The 23,126-nt window shown below is 55.4% G+C and overlaps 5 protein-coding genes across 5 annotated transcripts; 4 read left to right on the top strand and 1 right to left on the bottom strand.

The window, feature by feature from the left end:
• Positions 1 to 65: 65 nt before the first annotated feature.
• Positions 66 to 5,992, top strand: INS49_010119 (uncharacterized protein; the record flags this gene model as incomplete). The annotated part of the gene is made up of 3 exons (XM_043170845.1): positions 66 to 5,538; positions 5,593 to 5,742; positions 5,796 to 5,992. The coding sequence occupies 3 exons, from the start codon at positions 66 to 68 to the stop codon at positions 5,990 to 5,992; spliced, it is 5,820 nt and encodes a 1,939-aa protein (XP_043025410.1).
• A 1,012-nt stretch (positions 5,993 to 7,004) lies between these two features.
• On the top strand, positions 7,005 to 9,842 carry INS49_010118 (uncharacterized protein; the record flags this gene model as incomplete). Its single annotated transcript, XM_043170844.1, has 1 exon — positions 7,005 to 9,842. The coding sequence occupies one exon, from the start codon at positions 7,005 to 7,007 to the stop codon at positions 9,840 to 9,842; it is 2,838 nt and encodes a 945-aa protein (XP_043025409.1).
• A 1,526-nt stretch (positions 9,843 to 11,368) lies between these two features.
• INS49_010117 (uncharacterized protein) lies at positions 11,369 to 15,682 on the top strand (the record flags this gene model as incomplete). The annotated part of the gene is made up of 3 exons (XM_043170843.1): positions 11,369 to 12,653; positions 12,758 to 13,239; positions 13,307 to 15,682. 3 exons carry the CDS (start codon positions 11,369 to 11,371, stop codon positions 15,680 to 15,682), a joined length of 4,143 nt encoding a protein of 1,380 aa, XP_043025408.1.
• Positions 15,683 to 16,596: 914 nt separating this feature from the next.
• Positions 16,597 to 18,175, top strand: INS49_010116 (uncharacterized protein; the record flags this gene model as incomplete). The annotated part of the gene is made up of 3 exons (XM_043170842.1): positions 16,597 to 16,909; positions 16,988 to 17,794; positions 17,877 to 18,175. 3 exons carry the CDS (start codon positions 16,597 to 16,599, stop codon positions 18,173 to 18,175), a joined length of 1,419 nt encoding a protein of 472 aa, XP_043025407.1.
• A 608-nt stretch (positions 18,176 to 18,783) lies between these two features.
• On the bottom strand, positions 18,784 to 22,254 carry INS49_010115 (uncharacterized protein; the record flags this gene model as incomplete). Its single annotated transcript, XM_043170841.1, has 8 exons — positions 18,784 to 19,064; positions 19,142 to 19,483; positions 19,788 to 19,843; positions 19,901 to 20,094; positions 20,153 to 20,534; positions 20,612 to 21,235; positions 21,311 to 21,339; positions 21,460 to 22,254. 8 exons carry the CDS (start codon positions 22,252 to 22,254, stop codon positions 18,784 to 18,786), a joined length of 2,703 nt encoding a protein of 900 aa, XP_043025406.1.
• Positions 22,255 to 23,126: the final 872 nt, after the last annotated feature.

The raw sequence follows: 23,126 nt of genomic DNA, 5'->3' as shown, positions 1-23,126 counted from the left end.
TTTGAACGATTCTTTGACTTTTCGATACCTGCATCAAATGATGGTCTCTGGTCAACTCTTTACTCATGTCTTCGTCTAATAGGCCTGCCACTCGCTCGTCAGCTCGCCAAGCAGCAAGGCAGGCAGACTCCCTCCGACCTGCTGGCGCTTCTGCTGCTGGGTCCCCGACCGAACCTGCCCCTCCTGCCCCCGCGCCTCGACGATCCGAACTCCGCAAGCGTAAGGCCACCGCCGATTTAGAGGTCGCCCCCGAACCGACTCCCTCCACTAGGCGTTCGAAGAGAGCAAAGGTCCCCGACCAACAACCCCCTCAGCCAGCCGCTGCCCCAGCGCCCCCCTCACAGCCCGCATACTCTCTTAGGAAGAGGAAGGGAAAGCACGCTCCGACTATGTCGAGTCCAGAGTATGAAGCCGTCAAAGTTCCCCCCTTTGAACCCCGCCTGCTGACTATCTCCAGATCTGCCGCAGGCCCGTCCATACCCCCTTCGGAAAACGCGCAGTCTGCTTCGTCGAGTCGAAAGTCTAGTCGTAGCAAGAAGAATGCACAGGGTGAGACTCGCAAGCCACCAACAAGGGCAAAAGCTGCAGCAGCTGACACAAATGCTCTCGAACCAGCTCCTGGATCCTCGTCTTCGAACCGACGGTCGCGAAAGAAGCCAAGTAACGCTGATGAGGATACTCCCATGACCGGCACCGATGAGAATGAGAAAGCGTCAGCCGCACCTCCACCTCCAGCCCACGAGGACAACTTCGACGAAGACAGTGAGGAGCATGACGATGAGGACCACCGATATGATGAGCACGACGACGACGACGTCTTTGGAGGATTTGGCGGTCCTCCAGGAGGTCTTCACTCCAGCCTCGCGCTCCTCACAGGGATGATGTCAGGCATGGGTTCTCGCCTCAGAGAGATACTAGCCAATCTTCGACAAAAGGAGGACCCAAGTCTGCATCTCATCGCGCTGAACGAGCTGTCTGAGCTGCTCCTGGTGTCCAACGAGGATAACCTCCAGGGACACTTCTCGGCAGATTCCTTCGTGCGTGAGCTGGTCGCGCTGATGAAGCCGGACGATTTCATGGAGGCCAACCCGGAAATCATGCTTCTCGCCTGCCGCTGTCTCGCAAACCTCATGGAGGCGCTACCGTCCAGTGTTACCAACGTTGTGTATGCCGGCGCCGTCCCGGTTCTCTGTGAGAAGCTCAGGGACATCCAGTTTATCGACCTGGCCGAGCAGGCTCTGAGCACCTTGGAGAAGATCTCTGTCGAGTACCCGTCGGCAATCGTCAAAGAGGGTGGTCTTGCGGCCTGTCTCGAATACCTCGACTTCTTCGCCATGAGCACGCAACGAACCGCTGTAACGACGGCTGCCAACTGCTGTCGCAACCTTCCGCACGACTACTTCGATGTCGTGAAAGATGCCATGAAGATTCTTCGCGACGTGCTGAAGAACAGCGACCAGCGGGTGGTGGAGCAGGCATCCATTTGCGTCTCTCGTATCGTGGACACCTGGCGCCATAACCCAAGCAAACTGGAGGCTCTGGTAACGGAGGATCTCCTTTCCTCGATTCTGCGGTTACTTCTGCCAGGCAGCACGAATCTGATCTCACCCAACATCCACACCCAATTTCTGCGAGTTTTGGCATCAACGGCGAGGGCAAGCCCCAGGCTGTCCGTGGAGCTAATGAAGATGAATGTGGTCGAGACTCTCTACCAGGTTTTGACCGGTGTATCACCCCCTAATGGGACGGACGACATCGCCTCGAAACTCGATAGCGTGCTCATCATGCAAGCACTAATCCACCGACCACGGGAACAGATCCTTGAGGCTCTTAATGTCATCTGCGAACTCCTGCCCAAGCTGCCCACGGGCGCTGCTGATCCCACCAAGGGTGGCTTCAACGAAGTACCTCCACCCGAAGTGAACACTGGATCATCCTCAACATCGAGACGCAGAACCTCAGACGAGAAACGTATCCAGCTGTTGGAAGGCTGCAAGACAGAGGTCCGGCGATTTGCGTTGATTCTGTTCCCGACTCTGACGGATGCCTTCTCCAGCACGGTAAACCTCAGTGTGAGGCAAAAGGTCTTGTTGGCGCAGCTTAAGATGTTGTACAACTTGGACGAGGCAATTCTCACAGAAGCCCTGGCACCGGTGCCATATGCCTCCTTCCTCGCGTCGATCCTCTCCCAGAAAGACGATCTTACCCTCGTGACGGCAGCCTTGCAAGCCACAGAGCTTCTCATGACACGGCTGGGAAACATTTATCAATATCAGCTGTACAGGGAGGGCGTTATCGCGGAAATCGCAAAGGTGGCTGAAGAGACTGAGGCTGATGCGAAGGCAGTCATTGAATCTCAAAACTTACCAAGGCGTCCATCTGCGGCTTCTGAAGACCGATCTTCACACAATGGCTCATCTGACGACGACGACGATGAGGACGCGGGTGATGAACATGATGAAGACGATGAGGACGACGAGCCGTCGCACCACTCGTCTGATGACGAGCATGACGAAGAAAACGAAGACGACGAAGACGAGGAGCACGAAAACGAAGGCCGGCCTCAGGTGATGTCAAGGTCTCCCGATAGCTCCGGGGGATCTACCATGTCAATTGATGGGCCACCGCGGCCGCCTCCTTTCACGGGCACTCAGTTGCTGCGATCCAAAATCCACAAGGATGCAAAGCAGTTCTTGGAGACGCATGAGACGGAGAAGAACGCCAAGTCTATGAAGAAGAGGGCTACCAAGATTTTGACGGACCTAACGGATTTGGCGAACGAGATCGAGGCTTTCTATCTCCGGCCGACCTCCTCGGGCAGTATCGCTGGTGAGAATGGCAGGAAGCTTTTCGAGAAATTGGCAACCTATTTCGATTCCGACTTGTTTGAGAGCGCAACAAGTGCAGAGCTGCTTGCTTCGGGTGTTGTGCGAGTCCTTGAACAGGTCTTCAGCAACCCCGACGAGGATCTCGCGATGGCTGCTCAAGCAGCGTTCATTGAGGTCTTCATGGGATACACTGTCAAATCGAAGCCCAAGACGGCAACTGCTGACTCGCCGGCCACCCCCTTCAGTATGCTGGTACACAAGCTACAAGATTTACTGAGCCGATCAGAGCACTTCGAGGTCCTCACTGTGTCTAGTGCTTCACATGGTGACAGTCACCGCAGTAGTCCAGCATCCATGCTGGCCAAACAGATCCGCCTGAAGCTCACCGCCGACGACGACTCCGACATTCCCAAGGTGTACCGAAACATTATGGTGTCCATACATGCAATCGCAACGTTCAAGTCATTGGAGGACTATTTGCGCCCTCGCATCAGTCTCTCTGACCGCCCGCGCCCTCCACGAGGCAACCGCGAGAGTCTCACGAGAGCCCTGGCCGCAATGACAGGAGGAGCATTCCCCTTCGGCGCCGGCTCACCCTCAGGGTCCGCTCGTCTTCCCTCCCGCCTGCCACCGCAGCTTGGTAGTGCAACTCCGCCGCCACCTCCGCCGCCAGTCCCACCTACGGCCTCCGGCTCTCGATCATCGCGAAAGACCAAAACCTCCAGGTCGCTCCCAACAGCAGAGACCCCAGCCACACCGGACCCCGCTTCTTCGGCACCGGGCGCAAAAGTCATACTGCGTAGGTCCAGTCGACGCAGCACGGCGCCAACAGATTCACCACAGCCAAGCCGCCCGCCCCCAGCCGACGAAGACGACCTTGAGGACGCGCTCGAGTGTGCTGATGAAAAGCATATCACCGAAGATGAGGAGACACCGGACCGCAGTGCTCTTGATACTATTGTGGGTGACCTCGATGAAGACATGGGTGACGCACCAACTCCTGATCCTTCTGCTGTGAACCTCGAGGTTGCAGCTGGTGGCAAGATAACAGCACGGAAAGAGGACGGAACTCGCGTGCCAACTCCATCGCAGGGAAGCAGCAGTAGCAACAACAACAACAACCTTGCTCAACGTTCGAGCCTTCTCGCCAACGCTCTGTTGAACTCTCCTTCGCCTTCGTCTCCTTCTCGGTCCATGTCTTACGCGGCTGCGATCCAGTCCGTCCCGCAAGACTGGCACTTGGAATTCAGCCATCAGGGCAAGGTCTTGACCAATGACACGACGGTGTATCGTGCAGTTCAGAAGCCAGCAATAGACTCCAATGACTATTCGAGCCGGAATGTCTGGATTCTGACTCACGAGATCAAGATCCGGCGTGTTCCAGGGCCCCCGTCGGCCGAGAGGCTCTCCTTTGGTTCAGCTTCCAACGAGGATAGCGAGAACGGTGAAGGCAACAGCCCAGCATCGTTGGCCAAGCACCCCAACACTGCGTCCATCCTGCGGCTGCTGAAGATTCTGCATAACCTCAATGCGAACATTGACGACGTGCTTGTGGAAAACAAGGCCACTCTCAAGCTGAACATCGAACCCCTGTCGCAGTTCGTCAACACCAAGCTCACATCGAAGCTCAACCGGCAGCTAGAGGAGCCTCTGATTGTTGCCAGCAACTGTCTCCCAAGCTGGAGCGAGGATCTAGCCCGGCTGTATCCTTTCCTCTTTCCCTTCGAGACCCGTCATCTGTTCCTTCAGTCGACCTCGTTTGGCTACGCTCGGTCCATGAATCGCTGGCAGAACGCTCAGTCCCAGGAAGAGTTGAGACGTAACCGCGATGACCGCCCGTTCCTTGGTCGTCTACAGCGACAGAAGGTGCGCATCTCACGGGCCAAGATCCTCGAATCGGCTTTGAAGGTCATGGATCTATACGGAAGCTCGCAGAGCATCCTCGAGGTGGAGTACTTCGAGGAAGTCGGTACTGGTCTTGGCCCAACCTTGGAGTTCTACTCAACCGTCTCGAAGGAATTTGCCATGAAGAAACTCAGGCTTTGGAGAGATGCGGACCAGAATGAGTCCGATGAGTATGTCTCTGGTCCAACTGGTCTATTCCCACGGCCACTGAGCGAAGATGATGTGACCACCCCAAATGGCGAACGCATCCTGCAGCTCTTCAGGACGCTGGGCAAGTTCACGGCTCGGTCAATGATTGATTCCCGAATCATCGATATCAACTTCAACCCCATCTTCTTCCGCATTGGCGATGAGACCTCAGGCATCAAGCCTTCCCTTGGGGCCATGAAGCTTGTGGATCCTGTCCTTGCCAGATCCTTGGTCCTAGTGAAGAAGTTCGCCTTGGCCAAGAAGACAATTGTCGAAGATCCCAACCGGGACGCCACACAAAAGGTCAATGACATCCAAGACATCACCGTGGATAACGGCGTGCGGGTCGAAGATCTGTCACTCGACTTCACCCTCCCAGGCTACCCAGAGATTGACTTAGTGCCCAACGGCTCGCAAATCATGCTGACCATCGACAACGTGGACAACTACCTCGACCGAGTGATCGACATGACACTGGGCAGCGGTGTCCGCCGTCAGGTTGATGCTTTCCGTACAGGTTTCTCCCAGGTGTTCCCGTACAGCGCGCTCAGGGCTTTCACCCCTGATGAACTGTGCACCTTGTTCGGCCGCACTGAGGAGGATTGGTCGCTTGCCAGTAAGCTCAAGTTACCCCACATCTACGAGAATTCGGAACTGACAGCAATTACAGCTCTTATGGACTCCATCAAGGCAGACCACGGCTTCAACATGGACAGCAAGAGTGTCAGGAACTTGTTGCAAACCATGAGTGAGATGACGCCGGTTCAGCGACGGGAGTTCCTGCAGTTCACTACCGGAAGCCCCAAGCTTCCCATTGGAGGTATGCATCAACTACGAGTGGGGAGTGCTCGAATAGAACTAACAGCCACACAGGATTCAAGAGTCTTACACCAATGTTTACCGTCGTCTGCAAGCCGGCGGAGGCACCGTACACTTCGGACGACTATCTCCCCAGTGTCATGACCTGCGCCAACTATCTCAAGCTGCCCGACTACACTGATGTCAAGATTCTGCAGAAGCGTCTTTTCACAGCCACCAAGGAGGGCCAGGGCGCATTCCACCTTTCTTAGAAACCTCATGTCCGGGTGCGGACTCACTCACCTTGCTCATTTCTCTATCACTTGATCCGCAACGTTGCAGCGGAGATATGCCTTCAACCTCTATACCCACATCAGTTCACCGCCACCACTTGCTAGGAATTTGAAGGCGTCTTTTTGGCGGAACAACAGCACCAATCAATCAGTCGATCAACCAGGTGGGAGTAGGAAGCAGGGGAAAATGGATTGCATGGAAAGGGGTCTCCAGGGGCTTTCATGTCTGATTTTCTGTAGTTCCCATGGCCTGGCGGGCGGGCCATTTGGCAAGCGAGCACATCACCCTCTTAGAGGACGGACAAGGAGGCGTATATCCCAGATAGATTGGTAAACTCATTACACGCTCTCGTTAGACAATGGCCCGATTGAGAGTGCCTGTTAATTCCTCAGGGGCCCCCTGCCCGGGGCACACAGCTTGACGAGGCTTCCACAGCTGTCTGCGGCTTGCCCTCTAAAAAATTACTTCAGCTCGAAATTTTTTTTTTTTTTTTCTCTTTTCCAATTCAATGATATCAACCAATTGTTCGCAATCACATGGCAATATTTCGACATGATTTAAGTCCTGATTAAAGAGTGAATACGTACATGGGTTTTCTGTCTGGGCAGTTGAATTGACAAACGATGTTGATTACATAAGTAGAGCTGATGTCATCTCATTTGATGGGCGAGCTTGACGCGTCTCGGTGAGTGAGCAGTCGCGTCTGAGACCTCGACCTGACCCGCGCCAAGTGGAAGTGACCCACTGGCATGGGCCTGGGCAGGGGCACAGGGGCACTCCTGACTTCGACATGACTGCCTGGACGACTTAGACTCAGAATCGGGGTGGACGGAAACCTTGCCAGGATGATTCATGGCCAAGTCCATTCGACCTCTAATAGCTCCGAATCAGAATCTAGGAGAAAGCAGTTCCTTCCCGCCTCGCGTTACGCTGCACTGCACTGCACCGCACCGCACCGCACCGCCGCCTCGCCAGCCTGACACCGCGACAATGGCGCCTCAAACGCGCTCTCGTACATCAGGCGGCGCTGCACAATCGTCCATGGACGATCTGGTGACCCGAACCGCTCCCGAGGCGTCCTCCAAGTCATCAGTCGCCAAGAAACCCAAAGTGTACCGACGCTCCGAACCAGCCCCCAAACAACTCTATTTCCCTGCGCGGAACAAGACAGTACGTACATACGGCAAGGGCAAGGCTCGTCGAAGTCTCCCCTCCAAAACACCAGATCAGTCAACCTTGACGCAGATTGGGTGGATACCGAGTACCTACCAGGAAGAGGAAGACGATATGGATGGGCTTGTCGATTTGACCATGGACGATGAGGATGACGCACAAAAGACGGAGGATCGGAAGACGACGAGGAGGAGCACCAAGAGAAGAAAGACGACAGGCGACCTAGACACAGTGCCCGACTCTACAGCCGGCTCCAGCTTTCACACCCAGACCTTGACCCAGATGCCATCGTTCATGTCGGAACAGCAGTCGGAGGACGACGAGGTTGAGGATGAATTCAAGTTCGACGACAACGAGGATGAAAACAAGGTTGCCACCAGGATGCCAGATAGCGAGAAGAAATTGGGCGGTTCATCGTCGCTGGAGGAGAAGACGAAGGGCCCAACACCCTCGCCGGAGAAGATCGTCTCACAGCCTCCACATGGCACAACGCCGGCGCATGTATCTCAAACACCACGCAAACAAATTGTCAACCGAGAAGTGATCCCTTCATCCCAGCCATCTCCTTTTACTCCTAATCTGGGAATTGGGGAACGGTATTGGTCGCAGATGGACCGGACGCCCTTGCAGGAGAGGTCAACAAATGTCGATGCCCCGACACCAACTATCAGCAGAAAGAGGCCTCGGACGCTGGAAATTGCGGACTCATGGAGCACTGTCAATGGCGGCATGAGCTCAAGTCCTTCAAGGGGGAAAGTTCACAGGACTCCTTTGAAGGAGATAAATCTGGCCGAGGTGGCGGAAAGGAGTGTCATCTTGGGAGAGACCCCCGCCCGCGATAATGAGGCTACTACCACAGAGGAGGTTGGAAACGCTGAGGTGGATTCGGTGCGACGAACGGCTCCAGAGATGGAAACCCCTGAAAACAGAGGACGCCTCTCGCAGAAGTCGACGCGGCCAGCGGAGAACATCATCCTTGATTCCGATGACGAGTTTGACTTCGAACTCGAGGACGACAGCGGGGCCAACGATGAAGCTCCTGGTACACCTACGCCAGCAACCCGAGCACACTCACAGGGGAATACGAAACCGGTGACCGAGGAGGCTGGAGCGTTGGTGCAATCCCCACACAAGTCCAGTACAATCCCTTCCCAACATCCGGCCACTCAACGCAACTCTACTCCCGATCCTCAACCCGAGAATGAGGAAGCCGAGCCTGAAACGCCCAGCCCTACACCGCAGAGACGAACGAGCATCTCCAGCATAGTCGAAGCTGACAAGGGGACACCTCTGTCCTCGCCGCAGAAGACATCCCCTACCCTGCCGCCAAGCACGCGGATTGGATCCAACCACAGGTCACAGGCCTTGTCCACCGTATCCTCTCCGCAAAAGGGCTCGCCAGCGATGCCGCCAGTTTCTCAACTGGATTTTAGGTACAAATCGCAGGCTTTCGAGTCACAACGCGTGCCGTTCGAGCGCATTCAACAACTGGGGCCACAAACTGACCGATCCGATATTATCGTCTCAGTCCACCCCGAACATGCTGAGCAGATCACAGAAGGCAACAAGACGCATGAGTTCCGCAACTATAGAATCCCTCAGACTGTAGGGCGAATCTGGATTTATATCACGCGACCGATTTGTGCCCTCAAATACATGGCAACTATCAGCAACGCCAAAGAACCTGGACAGATCTCCTATGGCGATAAAGGGGTTGGCAATGAAGAGTTCAACGAGGGCAAGGGTTTGAAGTTCGCATATGAGCTGAAACAGGTTTATGAGCTCAACAACCCCGTGTCCTTAGCCAGGATGAAGGAGAATGGCTGGGTGGAAGAGGCACCGACCAAGTATGTCTACGTCCCGCCCGCGGTTTTGGGCGAGTTGATGGGAAACCTCAGGCGTGCCATATTTGTGGAACCGGGCGAGCCCCAGTCAAGCCAGGCCGACATGTCGGTCTCACAGGAAGTGGAGATGCAGCTGCGTAGTGACATTGCACACTCGACGCAAGTGGGCTGTATGGTGTCTTCGCCGGCGCATAGTCAGAGGCGTGATGCGGCCGGCGACGCCGACATAATTCCATCCAGTCAGGGGAACGAGAAGGAGCAAATCACCAGCAGCCCACCCCAAGCAACCGTCGCCGCGACGGACAAGCCGGTCTTTGCTAAGCCCACCGTGCCGGCCAGCCGCTCGCAGAGAAGCGTACACTGGGTCGAGGACAGCCCCGTGGGCAGGCGTGCACAACAGGCATCGCAACACGCCGAGGGTTACGCCGTGCGCCCGTCCCAGGCCACGACGGCCAGCGCCCCGTCCAGCCCCTCGCAGCGGCTGCCGTCCTACCGGGGGCACCCCATCTTGATCTCATCGCAGAGCCAGCCGTCCATTCCCGTCTCGCCACCCACGAAGGCCGCGCCGCCGCAGATGGGTCCTCGGTCCAGCGGTCTCGTGTCGGACCTCGGGGAGCAGGGTGAGGATGTCGTCGTGGGCGATAGCCCCCTGCGCAGGCGCGGTGTGGAGATGCAGAGCTCCTCTGCCCTGCCTGGCTCTTCGCAGGGCCTCCTCGGGTTGGGTAGCGGGGAGCCGGACAGCCTGTTGGATGATTCGAGGGTAAGGCAGCCGCCTGAAATTGTATGGGACTCAGAGGGAGAGATCGATTGATGTCTCTGTTTGCTTGTGACACGGAAGCGTGCATTCTTCTTGGAAGGTTTGGGGGCGGGATTAAGCATGCTGATAGGTCGGCGTTGGACATTGTTTCATTTGAGATCTGGGAACTACAGACCGCGAGGTCGACATACTGCTTCGCTGAGCCCGGTTGTGTATGGCTTCCCGTGTGCTTGAGAGGGTGTGGGACAGTGAGGTATGGACGGTTTGACTTGTACTGGTGGATACCCAGAGCATGGACAACAGAGGGTAGATGGACCAGATAGGCGTTTGATGGCATTACAGTCTTTTGATGTGACACTTTTTACTCATCTTGAGCTGCATTGTGATTGTGTACGTGTTTGCAAGTGAGATGTGCCCAAGCGCACACGCTGACTGCCGTTCCGTTGCTGAAGACTTCGTGTCAGGTCTGGCAAGGTGGGACTGAAACTTGGCATGCACTCGAGGTGACGAAGGGAGGATCGTGAAAGTGGATGGTGTTTTACAGTCATTGCAAAACATCCATTGGAGATCAACACGTATGCTACTAGTTAAACAGGATGTATCCCAAGGAGGTTATCCCACAGGAGGTTATTCTGTAGGAGGGTACTACAGGAGGCTCCTTCCATGAGCTTATTCTGTAGGAGCTTGTTCAGAGGAGGTTGCTTTGCAGGAGAATTTACCCAAACCTCGAGTTCATCCAATAGAAGATAAACGAGCCCATATGAGGTTATCCTATCTGTGCTCGTTGTAAGAGTTGATCCTATGGATCATAATCCGGTTGGAAGGGTACGCTGGCTGAGACACAGACTGGTGGTGTTCCGGTCAAGGGGCAATCACACTGTGAAAGGTCATCGTGAGCTTTAGCAAAAGCTGGTTGGGGTGTTGACCGCCTGGGGAAGGCGACCACTAGTCCATATCTGCTGCAATAGAAGCAATCTGACATTCGGTTTGACTGAGAGCCTGAATGACGAAGGCTGGCATTCTGCTGGGGAGTGCTTGAATGTGGCAGTGTTGACATGAATGGGCCTTGGCCTGGACGCATAAGGAGACGATTTCCACAGGGACGCGCTGACAGGACTGCAGGACAGTGTAAAACAGGTTCGCACCCCTCCCTGGGAACGCCCTGCCCCACCAATTACACTGCGTCGTGCGGCCTGGAGTCTGGAACTGGTTGTGGCTGGAGCAGTGATTTGGAGATCTGACCCCAGGCTGATGTGGTTTCACGCACGCGGGTATGACCTCATCTCACAGCTCCACACCAGCTTCCCGGCCCGATCGATGTTGACCGTGACGGACGTGGATATGCCATGACGACTGTCTCCCTCGATGCTGTAAGTAAATATGGCACACGACCACGTCCAGGCCACCTAGCTGGACCTGGGACGGCTTGACTTTCGACTACACACTAGTCTGCTTTCCTAATTGCATGACCGTCAGTGATACCCCTCTTAAGCCGGATTGAGGCTTCACTTCAGCTTGTCTACAGCCACTGCCACACTTTGCATCCACTTACACCTCGCAGCCCCAGACGATACGCCAGCATGGCGGAACAGCCACAGGACTTCGATGAGCAATACTCACGGAGGTCGCACGTGGGGCCTCACTCTGGCGGCCACCCCATCCCTACCATCCAGGGCTACAAACAGCACAGGAGGGATCTGAACGACCGCCAGCAGCAGACAGAGGCGGCCCAGGAGGGTCCCGAGGACGAGTCAAAGCCAAAGAGGGCATATGAATCAGTCAAAACCATCTTCAAAGGCGAGGATGAGCAGAAGGGCAGCCATGAGCCTTACTCTTCGACAAACCGCCACTATGTCGTGCCCCCAGGCCAGGAGCCCCAGGGCCAGCAGTCTCAGGGTGGACAGTTCCGGGATCAGGAGCAGGTGCCGGAGCAGGAGCAGGTGCCGGAGCAGGAGCAGGAGCAGGGGCAGGAGCAGGGGCAGGAGCAGGGGCAGGAGCAGGAAAAACCAACACGGGACGAGGAAGATGTAGATACCCGCCAATTTGACGAGGCGAGCCAGGAAGACGACCAGCAGCCCCAAGAATCACGGCAACAGCAGAAGGAATCCAAAGATGGGGGTAAGGATGGGGAGTCGCAAGAGAAGACCGCCACGGAGAAGGTAGCCAGCTCCGTCGACCCCAAGGAGAAGCGGAAGGCCATGAAGAAGAGCAAACGCCAGACTGGAGGCCGCGAGGTCACCGATCCAGTCACCCACCTACCCATCATAATCCAGGACCAGACCGACAAGGACCTAAAGTCCGCACCGGAGAACGAGCCCGAGCCCGGGGAGCACCACACCACGGCGACGGGCCCACAGGGCGCCTCCAAGACGGACGAGGAGCTCCAGAAGGAGTGGGAGATGGGCCAGAGGGGCCACAACGGCGTCCAGAAGCTCTTCCCCCCGCCCAAGTTCGCCGACCTAAAGGACGAGCTGGCCTCGGCCTACCAGTCCACCGTCCGGGCGGGCTTGTCGGTCATCGGCGTCGTCGCGGCCAGCCCGTTCCTGATCTCGTCCCTCCAGGGCCGGCTGATCCCGCATTGGTCGACGCTGCTCACCGTACTGGGATTTCTATCCGTCACACTCGGCACCGCCTGGGGCATGGGGAGGTGGATCTCCAAGAAGGTCGACGAGATCGTCGAGGACGAGACGTGGGACGCCTCCAGGAGGGAGGAGGAGGCCACGGTCGCCTCTGACTCTGAGCTTCCCGAGTCGGTGCAGTGGCTAAATAGCTTGGTGGCTTCGATTTGGCCGCTCGTCAACCCGGATTTGTTCTCATCCCTGATAGATATGATCGAGGACATCATGCAAGCATCCCTTCCAAGAGGTACGTACACGAATGTATCCACTTCAGTGCATCATTTCCCTCCTAGCTTTGGGACCCGTCATGAACCCTACTGGGTGCCGTAACGTGCGGCTAACATACTGCAGTCGTCAAGATGGTCTCAGTCGATGATATGGGCCAAGGAAACCAGTCACTACGGGTACTAGGAATTCGCTGGCTACCCACTGGCGCTGCTAGCCGCACTGTCGGTCCCAATGGCAAGCTGGAAAAGGCGGACAACGATAAGACAAGCGATCGCACAGATCCTGAAGCTGCACAGGAGGAAGGCGCCCACGACGAAACGTCTGACGAGAAACAGGAAGGCCAGGACGATGGTAAAAACAAGACCAAGGAAGAGGAGCAGTCCGAGGCTGCGATGCGCGAGGGTATGGAGGCCGAAGAGGGCGACTTCATCAACCTGGAGCTCGCAGTGGCTTACCGCAGTCGGGCCACGGGCAAGTCTATCAGGGCTAAGGCCAAGAACGCACATCTGTTCTTGAAATTCTACTCGGTTGGTGGTGTGGCATTCCCAGTCTGGGTCGAGATGAGAGGCTTCATCGCAACTCTGCGCCTGCGACTGCAACTCACTGTAAGTGATTAAGCCTATAAGTGGCCAACGGTCCCTGTCTACTCCTCTGTAGCTAACCTTCATCCAGCCCGACCCACCGTTTGTCAGCCTTTGTACCCTGACCTTCCTCGGACAACCCAAGGCCTCGTTATCATGCGTTCCGCTATCGAAGCATGGGCTAAATTTAATGGACGTACCGATGTTGTCATCTTTCGTTCAGTCAGCCATCGACGCCGCTCTAGCCGAGTATGTCGCGCCCAAGAGTCTAACCCTGAACCTCAAGGATATGCTCATGGGCGAGGATTTCAAGAAGAACACCACCCATCATGGTGTGATATTCATCTTGATCAAGCGAGCTCGTGGCTTCAAACAGGGCGACGGCGGTATTGGGTCCTCAGGAGGCTCGAGTGACGCGTACGTCACCGTCGGCTGGGGTAAATTCGGCAAAACAGTGGCCTCGACCCGGATCATTGAGTCCACGCAAGAGCCCGACTGGCACGAGTACGCGAATATCTTGGTGTCGGCAGAGGAGCTGAATGCCGAGGAGAAGTTGCGGTTGCAGCTCTGGGATTCGGACAAGCACACCGCAGACGATGACCTCGGCCGGGTCGAGGTCGACCTCAAGGAGCTGATTAACAAGCCCGAGAGCCATAATCAGATGCAGGACCGAGAAGACCGTTTCACAGGCCAAGATCCTGAGGAGCAAATGCCCGGCACGCTACAGTGGTCTGTCGGGTATTTCTCCAAGGTCAGGATCCTGCAGCAGCAGCTGGAGCAGCAGACTGTCATCGAGAAGATCCGGACCCAGGAGCAGCTGAAGGAGCATGTCGCTGAACAGTCCGCAAACAAGCTCAGGGAGGCCGGGAAGGCACCGGACGACGAGGAGCTTCATCAGCAGCGTGTCCAAGACTATGCCGAACTCGAGGACAATATGATCATTTCTGCGCCTCCACCACGGGAATATCCCTCTGGTATCCTCAGTGTGCAGATCCACAACATCACTGGCTTGGAGGTCCAGAAGCTGCGTAAGCGAGACAACAAGAACGGCGATTCCGATATTGAAGAAGAAACGGAGACGGATGACGACATGCCTGACAGCTACTGCAACATTATTTTGAACCACAAGAAGATCTACCGGACCCGCACGAAGCCGAAGAACTCTAAGCCATTCTTCAATGCCGGTACAGAAAGGTTCGTCAGGGACTGGAGAAACTCTGAGGTCATCGTCGCTGTTCGCGATGCCCGTGAACGCGAAGACGACCCCCTGATCGGCATCGTATATCTGCAGATCGGCAAGCTGCTCAAGGACAGGAGCCAGGTGATGCAAATGTTCCCCCTTGTCGGCGGGATCGGCCTCGGCCGAGCACGCATCTCGATCGTCTGGCGAAGTGTTGAGCTGAAGCTTCCTCCGCCTCTGCAGGGGTGGGACTATGGCACGATCGAGATCCGAGGTGCGATCCGTGTCAAGGGACAGCTCCCAGGAAAGCCCACCAAGAGTCGGCTCAAGATCCGCAGCGACCTTGGCAGAGTGAAGATGTACCCCAACAACGACCAGGGAGAATGGCTGCTCAAAGGCAAGGACAGCAGGAACCAAAGCGCATTTCTGCCTGTGCGGAAGCGATACAGCTCGGCGCTGGTTCTCGAATTCCGCGAGTCCACGCTCGGGCCTGACAAGTCGCCTGCTTTTGCGGTACTGTGGCTGCGTGACCTCGTTGACGAGGAGAGCGAGACGAAGGCCCTCAAGGTGTGGAGAGGCGGCAAGCAGCAGATTGCCAGGGCTGAGTCAAACTGTGATTACAATGGTATAGAGGAGGGCGAGCAGCCGCTCGGTGAGATCGAGACGGAGCTCAAGTTTTGGCGAGGGCTCTCCGGATATCACAAGCGCTTTGCTGCGTCGTCCAAGAGGGGCAACATGAAGCAGGTAATGGAGTGTCTGGACACGATCACGGATGAGAGCCTGGCCAAAGACGACGATGAGGTCGATGATGAAGAATACGAAGACTCAAGCTCGGAGAACTCCCGCAGCAGCGACGACAAGGCGGCCAAGAAGAGACTGAAGGTGCACACGAATGACGACTCGTCGGCAGCCGAGGACTCGGACTCGGACGGCTCGAACTCGGAGGAGAAGAAGCAGAGGTCCAACTCGAACTTCTCGATTTCGAACCTACGCAAGGCGCCCAAGAAGATCCTGCGCAACCCAGTCGAGGGCACGACGTCGACGGCGGCGTCGGTCATCGCCCCGGGCCACAACGACCCAGATGACGGGTCGCGCGGCGTGCGCAACCAGCTGCGCGACTACAAGGATCACCACAAGCAGCTGCACCGCAAACACCGCGGCATCATGCAGTGGCGGGCCGCGCGCGAGGTCGACCACCTAGGGAGCAAGCTCAGTGACCTCAAGGGGAACGTCAGCGGGCTTTTTAAGCACAGCGAGAAGGGCGACGGGGTCGAGACTGAGGTGTAGGGTGTAGGGTGAAAGCTGGACGAGCTCCCAGGGCTTGGAGGTTAATACTGCGTGAGAAGGATATTGGAGATGATGGATTTGAGCCGGAAGCCACAGGCGAGGCAGATCTTGGAAGGAGGTTGATTGTATTCTCGCCTAAAGTGCTGCACTAATTGGCAGTCATCAGCTCCTGCAGTTGCGGGTGAAGAGATCAAGACTGGAGACAGCTGAGCACAGATACCATAATTAATTTACCAGTCATACCCACACGCCTTGGTACATCCCCGGAAACTAGATCCCGTCGGAAATCTGATGCCGGACAGCCTCGTATCAAAATAACTTTGTTTTTGGATAAGGCCTTATGACAAGACCTACAGGATACTCTGTCGTGGCATAAACTCCTACAAGACAATCCCGGATGGGCCGAGGGGATTTTCCACATTCCCCTCTAGGTTAAACCTGCCTAACTTGTAAGACGACCTCTCTTAGGTCCCATGTCGATACCATCCGGACCTGGGTCTTGTCCCTGCTCTCACGCTCGCAGGCTCCTTGTGGCTTGGGCACGGTTGTAGATATGTATTCGAGTCATAGAGAGCCGTATATTCGACTCAATAGGGTCTCGGAAACAGCCAGGTTAACAGTGCAAAGGCTATCCCACCGATGTAACGGAAGATCGACATGTTGCAGTATCATGCCCACGAGTCGTTAAATGACCTTCTCCATTTGGCCTAGTGATGCGGTTGTGGGCAGCGGGCACTACCCAATTCCCGCCGCCACATGCAGCACGTTTTTCATCCAGCGCTGCATTTAATTTGGGAATTGCTGGTAAATGTTCACCCACCACCGAGAAGGCGAGAGATTCGCCGCCAACCTTCAGGTGTCGCATCGCATGGTCTCTCGTCTGACCCTTTAGGCAAGGGAGCCCAGCCCACGTCATGGGTTGGAATGGACATGATGCCCGGAAGATGGTGCCTCTTCAGCGCCCTCAAGGGAGCCCTCAGGCCAGGGAGGGCGTGGGTATTAATAGACCACACCGGTCCCCGATGCGCAACCTCGGAGCGATCGACAAGAAAATCATGGCTTTCTTCGCTTTTGCTGCGGTGCTCTGGCTTATTGCTCCCTCGCTACAGGCAGTCTTGCCAGCAAGACATGCCACCTCCAACAGCAGCAGCTCATTTGGTCCTCTGAAGTTTCGAGAAGATGGCACCTTCCAAATATCCATCTTTGAGGACCTCCATTTTGGTGAAAGTAAGGATTTCAAATAGAGCCCAAAAAATTTTCCTTTTCTGAATGGCGATCAGGGCTGACATGTGATGACCTCCTCAGACGCCTGGGATTCTTGGGGCCCTCAACAAGATATCAACACTGTCAAGGTCATAAATCAGATTCTGGACAAGGAGTCTCCGCAACTAGTCGTGCTCAACGGCGACCTGATCACCGGCGAGAACACCTTCAAGGAGAACAGCACGACATACGTGGACCAGATCGCCGGCCCTCTCGTCAAGCGCAACCTGACCTGGGCGTCCACATATGGCAATCACGACAACGACTACAACATCACGGGCGAAAGCATCCTCGAGCGCGAAAGACTATGGCCCAACTCGCGCACCAGGAGCATGGTGCCGGGACCCGACGCCGGCGTCACCAACTACTACCTCCCGGTGTACCCTGCCAACTGCAACCCCCAAGCGACAGCGACAGCGACAGCAGAACCGTGCGCCCCGGAGCTGATCCTCTGGTTCTTCGACAGCCGCGGCGGCCACCGCTACCAGGAGCCCGGCGCCGACGGCAGCGGGATGGGCCTGCCGAACTGGGTGGACACGAGCGTGGTCAACTGGTTCCAGCAGACAAACGCGGAGCTCGTCAACCGCCACGGGGGCAAGGTGATCCCCTCGCTGGCGTTCGTGCACATCCCCACCAACGCGTCGCAGGCGCTGCAGACCGTTGCCGGGGTGGACCCCAGCCGCCAGCCGGGCATCAACGACGACTACCCGCTGGCGGCGCAGGGCCAGGGCTGGTGTGCGGATGGGGCTGATGATGGGACGTGTGAGTATGGGGGCCAGGATGTCCCGTTCATGCAGGCTATCACGACGACCAAGGGGCTCATGGGGGTGTTTTCTGGGCATGACCACGGTAAGGTTTAGTCTTTTTTTATACCCCAGTGTATGCTCCGTTTATTCTCGGATACCCAACTGACCCGATACGCGTGTTCCAGGCGACACGTGGTGCTACAAGTGGGAAGGCGTAGTGCCCGGCATGACCGTTGCCGGCAGCGGACTGAACCTGTGTTTCGGGCAGCACACGGGGTACGGCGGGTACGGCAACTGGATCAGAGGCTCGAGGCAGATCATGGTGTCTCGGGAGCAGCTCAAGGACCTGGTTGTCGACACTTGGATCCGGACTGAGGCCGGGACGGTGGTTGGGTCCGCATCCCTCAATTCGACTTACGGGACGGACTTGTACCCTGTGACGCCGAATAACAAGACGTATTGTCCTACTTGTGACTATTCATGATCTTAGACGGTTGGATTTTATAAATTGGAAAGACTGTAATATCTATATATTGTTTGCACCTGGTGTACAAGCTGGCCAAGTCGCTTTTATATGCAAAAGGCCTTTTTCAATCAGTTCCGCTTTTTCCGAAAGATTTATTCCACACAATTCCCTTGGAATCCTCTTCCCAAAGATTTCAAGTTGCATCAGCTCTCAAGGCTCATTGTGAGCCCGATCTGTATTTGCTTAGAGCAACCCCGGCATACCCACGAGTTGGGTGTGTATGTGCGTAGCACTAACATCGCTTGGCCTGCTCAGCGCTTGAAGACCTTATGCCAGTAGCACTCATATATGTGGTTGAACTTCTGCCCTAGAAGCCCTTCCTTTATGTGAATGAGTACACAATTCGACCTTGATATACAGAGGACAGCTACCTTAGACAATCTGGCGAAGAAAAGGTCGTAGGGGTGATGTGTGAGTTGAAATGTGGGCAAGAAGACGGCACGGGAACAAAGAAGATTGAGCAGCTTGTTGTTTTGTGAAATTTCCATTTCTCTCTGAAGCTCCCTCGCAATGCAGAGATCACGAGCACGAATATCTGTGCCAACCATTTCTCAGCCCTCACTCATCTAGGAGGTCTGAAAATGACCATCGGCCTCCACAAGAAGCCTGTGCAGCTCCTCCCGCGCAGCTCGGTTCCCGTCGTCTTTAGCCACGATGCTGGTCGTGTAAGCGTGCCACATGTCCCTGTACACCGAGCGCTTCAAATTTTGGAGAGTGTGTCCCATGGTAACGCATCTGCTCCTCAAGATCCTCTCAACCCTGGACGAAGCACAGGTGTACATCTCTGCGCCCTTGTCGCGAATGTGACGCTCCACAATGGCCTGCTGGCGCTGGAAAGACCCGGCGCCTGTTGGAATTTGACGGTGATTGAGTCAACCTCGTGTGCGTTCAACAAATGTCTCGCGGGAGAGGGGAAAGACCTACCGGTTGTTTTGACGCACTCTTTCCAGGTTTGTCGCATTTCGATTTTCAATGCGGATTCAAGCTGATTTCTCGTATACCCCCGGGTGTCCTCGTCGGTCAAACTCATCCGCATATCCTCGACAGCATCGTGGATGCTTTCTATCTGTGACCTCGCCTGAAGGCGCAGCTTCTGGCGCGCCGAATCCGTCATGCTGGGTTGCATGCGCCTGTCTGCTTCCTCACTTAATTCGTAAATGACCTGTGCAGACTTGGCTTTGAGGTCTTTGAAGGCGGCTGGAAGGAGTTTTTCGAATGCATTGCCACATTGGTAGTCGATCTCGTCAAGGAGCGGCTCTGACAGCTCTGTTGAGGGAAATTAGTGAAACCTGCGTCCTTGATCACATAGTATTCCACGTTATGGAACTTTGGAGGACTGGGAAACATTTCAGTGTGATACGTTGGAGAGATCAAGGGCGTCCACTGACGAAGCAGGACGTAGAATACGGGTAAAACGATAGGGAACCTTTGAAGCAAGGGAATCTTTCAGAGGAAGGGTGGTAAGATCAGCTCCGTGACGAAAGAAAGAAAGACCAGGGACCGCTTCTCGGCACGAACAGGTAGTGTTCCAAGAGAGAACATGGCGTCTTGTAGTGATGTGAAGGCCTACCTTTATTGAGGTTCCATGGATTCTTGTGGGCATGACCTTTACCTTCGTAGATCCCTCTGAGTTGCCGCATTAGCCTAATCCAGCTCCACTATCGGGATGTTGTCCAGACTCACCCTTTTCTACACGCAGACCGGTAGGATGAAGCCGTCAACAGCTTATCACCCCTTTTCCGGGACGGCCACGTGCTGGCAACCTCAATGGCTGACCCGATGACCTTGGGAAGCACAGTTCTAACCCGTTCTGAGAACAGCCTGTCGAAGACGTCCCGGCATTCGTCGACGAAGACATCGAAATGGAAGCCCAGGCGCTGCGGTAAGTCAGTTATTCGTTGAGAACGTACTTGGGAAATGGAAGGCTTCAAATACTTTAACACCTGAGTCCAAATCTCGCCTATACCGGGCCAACTCCTCTTTTTCCTGCTCAGAGGTGAGGCTCATTCCCGAGCCGTTGTCGCACCATATGGCCATATGGTTGAAGCACCGCAAGACAGCCCTCAGGAAGGCCTGACACTTGCGCCGGCGGGCGGGCTCGGTTAGTTCCTTGATGTGGTCTCGCCACGCCGGGATTCCGGACAGCTCCACCGTGTTGGGCGCCCAGAATTGCTCATTCCTGTGCCGCTTGAGAGACTCGAAGTAGCCGCGAACCGAAACAGTATGAACCATTGGAGGCACGGGTTCGCGCTTGTTTTCGTCATCAAGTTCTTGATCTGTGACGCTGGATTCGGATCCTCCCTGGCGAGAAAGAAGTCTTTTCGGTCGAGTTAGCACGTTGGCTCATCAGTACCAACAAGATGCGCTTCAGTCATATCCAAGCGCGAGACTTACTCTTTGGCTGCGTGAACAAAGTCTCGTCCGATGGCAGAACGGGTGAGAGTGTTCCGGGCCTGTATGCATGACTCCTTCAGAAAGAGGTTATGCTGCATGAGTTGTCGTTGCAAATTTTCACACTCTGTCTCCAGGTGCTGAATCCTTGTGCCAAGTTCTTCTACCTCGGTCTCGAGGTTAGACGTAAGCATTTCGACTGGTTCCTCGGTCGTTTCCATATCAAGCTTCGCCGTGTAGCTTCCCCATTCTGGTGGCGAGGGGAGTGGATTTCTTCTCAGCCTCTTCTCGCGCACAGTCTCAGACGTCACGCTCCTCTTTCTTTTGTCCCCCGCTGATTTCATCCACGACCCAACGGTGTCTTCTACAAGTTGCGATCTGACTTGTAAGGCATCGAGTTGTTCCCGTGCCCCAGCGAGGGCAGCGTCGCAGGCGTCGAGCTCTTGTTCCAATTGCCTGGCCTCGTCGAGATGCTCCCCGAGACCAAATTCCTCAGCGTCTCCGTCTATCTCGATGGCGTCGTCGGTCATGGTGCAGACATAGGTGATGCGGTCAAGCCTACCGTCGAATTTGATCCAGTTCTTGAACGTGCTGGCGTCGTTGAAAGGCTTCTTCACGATCTGCTCACTGATTGCGCGCTTGATCGGTACAAGCACGCACAAATGGTCGCACCTGTCCCCGTCTGCAGCTGCACGGGCAGACCTTGCCGAGTTTCCATCTTGGCCACCAGGCTGTTGGCGGAGAGGAATGGGTCAGCCACGCACCAATGTAAGCATGGGGAAAATCAGCGGGGAGGAACAAGCAAAAGGTCACCCTACCATGTCCCTGATTACAGCACCTGTAGAAAGCACCTCGGCTTTGACAAAGATATTCACCTTGTCCACCAGTGGCCAATACTGTTGCTCCGCACCAACGCCCTCGGCCCTCTTCGCAAGGGCGGCATTGTCCCTGTTGGCGATGAATCTCTCCAGGTACCGGCATAGTCCCGCAGCAGTCGAGTGGCAGACCTGGCGTGTCTCCCCGAGGCAGACGCGGATGAGATCGTCCTCAAGCAGGACGTGGATGTCGAAGTCCGGCGCGGCGAGCTCGGCCCTGGTTAGGCGCGGCCAGACTGCCTGGATCTTGTCCCAGGCGACCTCCGCGTGGCTGTTGTCATCGTAGTCAGCTGCTGTCCCGGCGCTGCTGCTGCCCGCCGCTTCGCTGGTGGAGAGGACGTCCTCCCTCAGGATTAGAAGCTCGTTGAGCAGTTCTTCCTCTGTGATGAAGGTGATCTCGGCGCGGTACGCTTCGTCTGGGTCTGTGGAGTGGTTGTACCGGACCTCTGTCGCCACGGATGTGCAGGCGTCGTACCCGCTGGTGGGCAGCAGGCGGGCCTCGTCGATCAGGCCGTTGATGGCTGTGCTCTTGCCTGCTCCCATGCTGCCCACCACCATGATCAAAGTCTCTGGGGGTTTCACCTGGTCACCATCTGATAGTCTGACCAGCTCCTGGTGCCAGTGGTGGATATCATCTGTGTTGTTTGCTTGGGCGAGTAAGAAGTCAGACAAGGCCTTGGTGAGTGTAGAAGCAGTCTCTCGATGCCTCTCCAGGGCCTCAATGTTGCTCTCTGCGGCTGCGGCCTCCAAGTGGCGGAAGCTGGAGTTCATGATTTTGCTGAATACTGTGACTGACGTGGTCAAGATGAAGGAATCGTGAATGCCCTTTTGGATACCAATGTTCGTCTCATGAGAGGATGGCTGTGATATTAAGAAAAGTTTTCTTAGGTGATGGTAGATGCTGGAAGCCGAACGGTGAGTTGAACTTATGTAGCCCCAAAACATGCGTGCTTGTTATCCAGAGTCATTCACAGAGCATCATGAGACATCCATTGCTTCTGGAATGCGCCTAATGAGTTCTTGCAGACACATGGCAACCCCGGTTCCTGGACGCGAATCTACTAAGGCACGTTGAGTGAGTCTACTGTAGAGCAGAACAAAGGAAAGAGGCTGCAGAATATGTAAATGCCCGCCCACAACACGTATTTCTGGTTTGGAAAGACCTTGTCCTGACTGAGTATTAGCTTGTGCAGGTAACTCCCTGGGCGTCTCAGTTACACCGCCCTCAAAACTAGGTGAGTAATAATTGACTGATCTCATATCACTCCGTCTACCTTTGCGAACGAGCAGATCTTTTTGCGGGAACAAAGAGCCGGGTTTCACCGTATGCGCTGGCTTGATCACAATGTGTTCATACGCCTAGTTCCGGACGAAGATTTCTTTGCCCAGTGGCAGCTGCTAGTCGTGAGTATTCGACGAAAGTAGGAAGGACGATATTGGTGAGAGCCAGGAGAAGAAGCTTATCTAAGCAGACAACCATTTGCAGCTCACCGTAGGCGTCGATAGTCAAGAAAATCGTGTCTATTTTCACATGTCAAGCACTATTGACAGGAGATGAAGGCAGGGAACGTTGTTGAAGAGTCGGAACCCAATATTGCTTGCCTCGCCGGTCCAGTGCCGGACTATCTATCTAGGTCAACACC

Source organism: Diaporthe citri, assembly GCF_014595645.1.
Source record: "Diaporthe citri strain NFHF-8-4 chromosome Unknown scaffold_4, whole genome shotgun sequence".
NCBI lineage: Eukaryota > Fungi > Ascomycota > Sordariomycetes > Diaporthales > Diaporthaceae > Diaporthe > Diaporthe citri.
The sequence above is the reverse complement of the archived record's forward strand: the minus strand, read 5'-3'. Positions and strand labels throughout refer to the sequence as shown.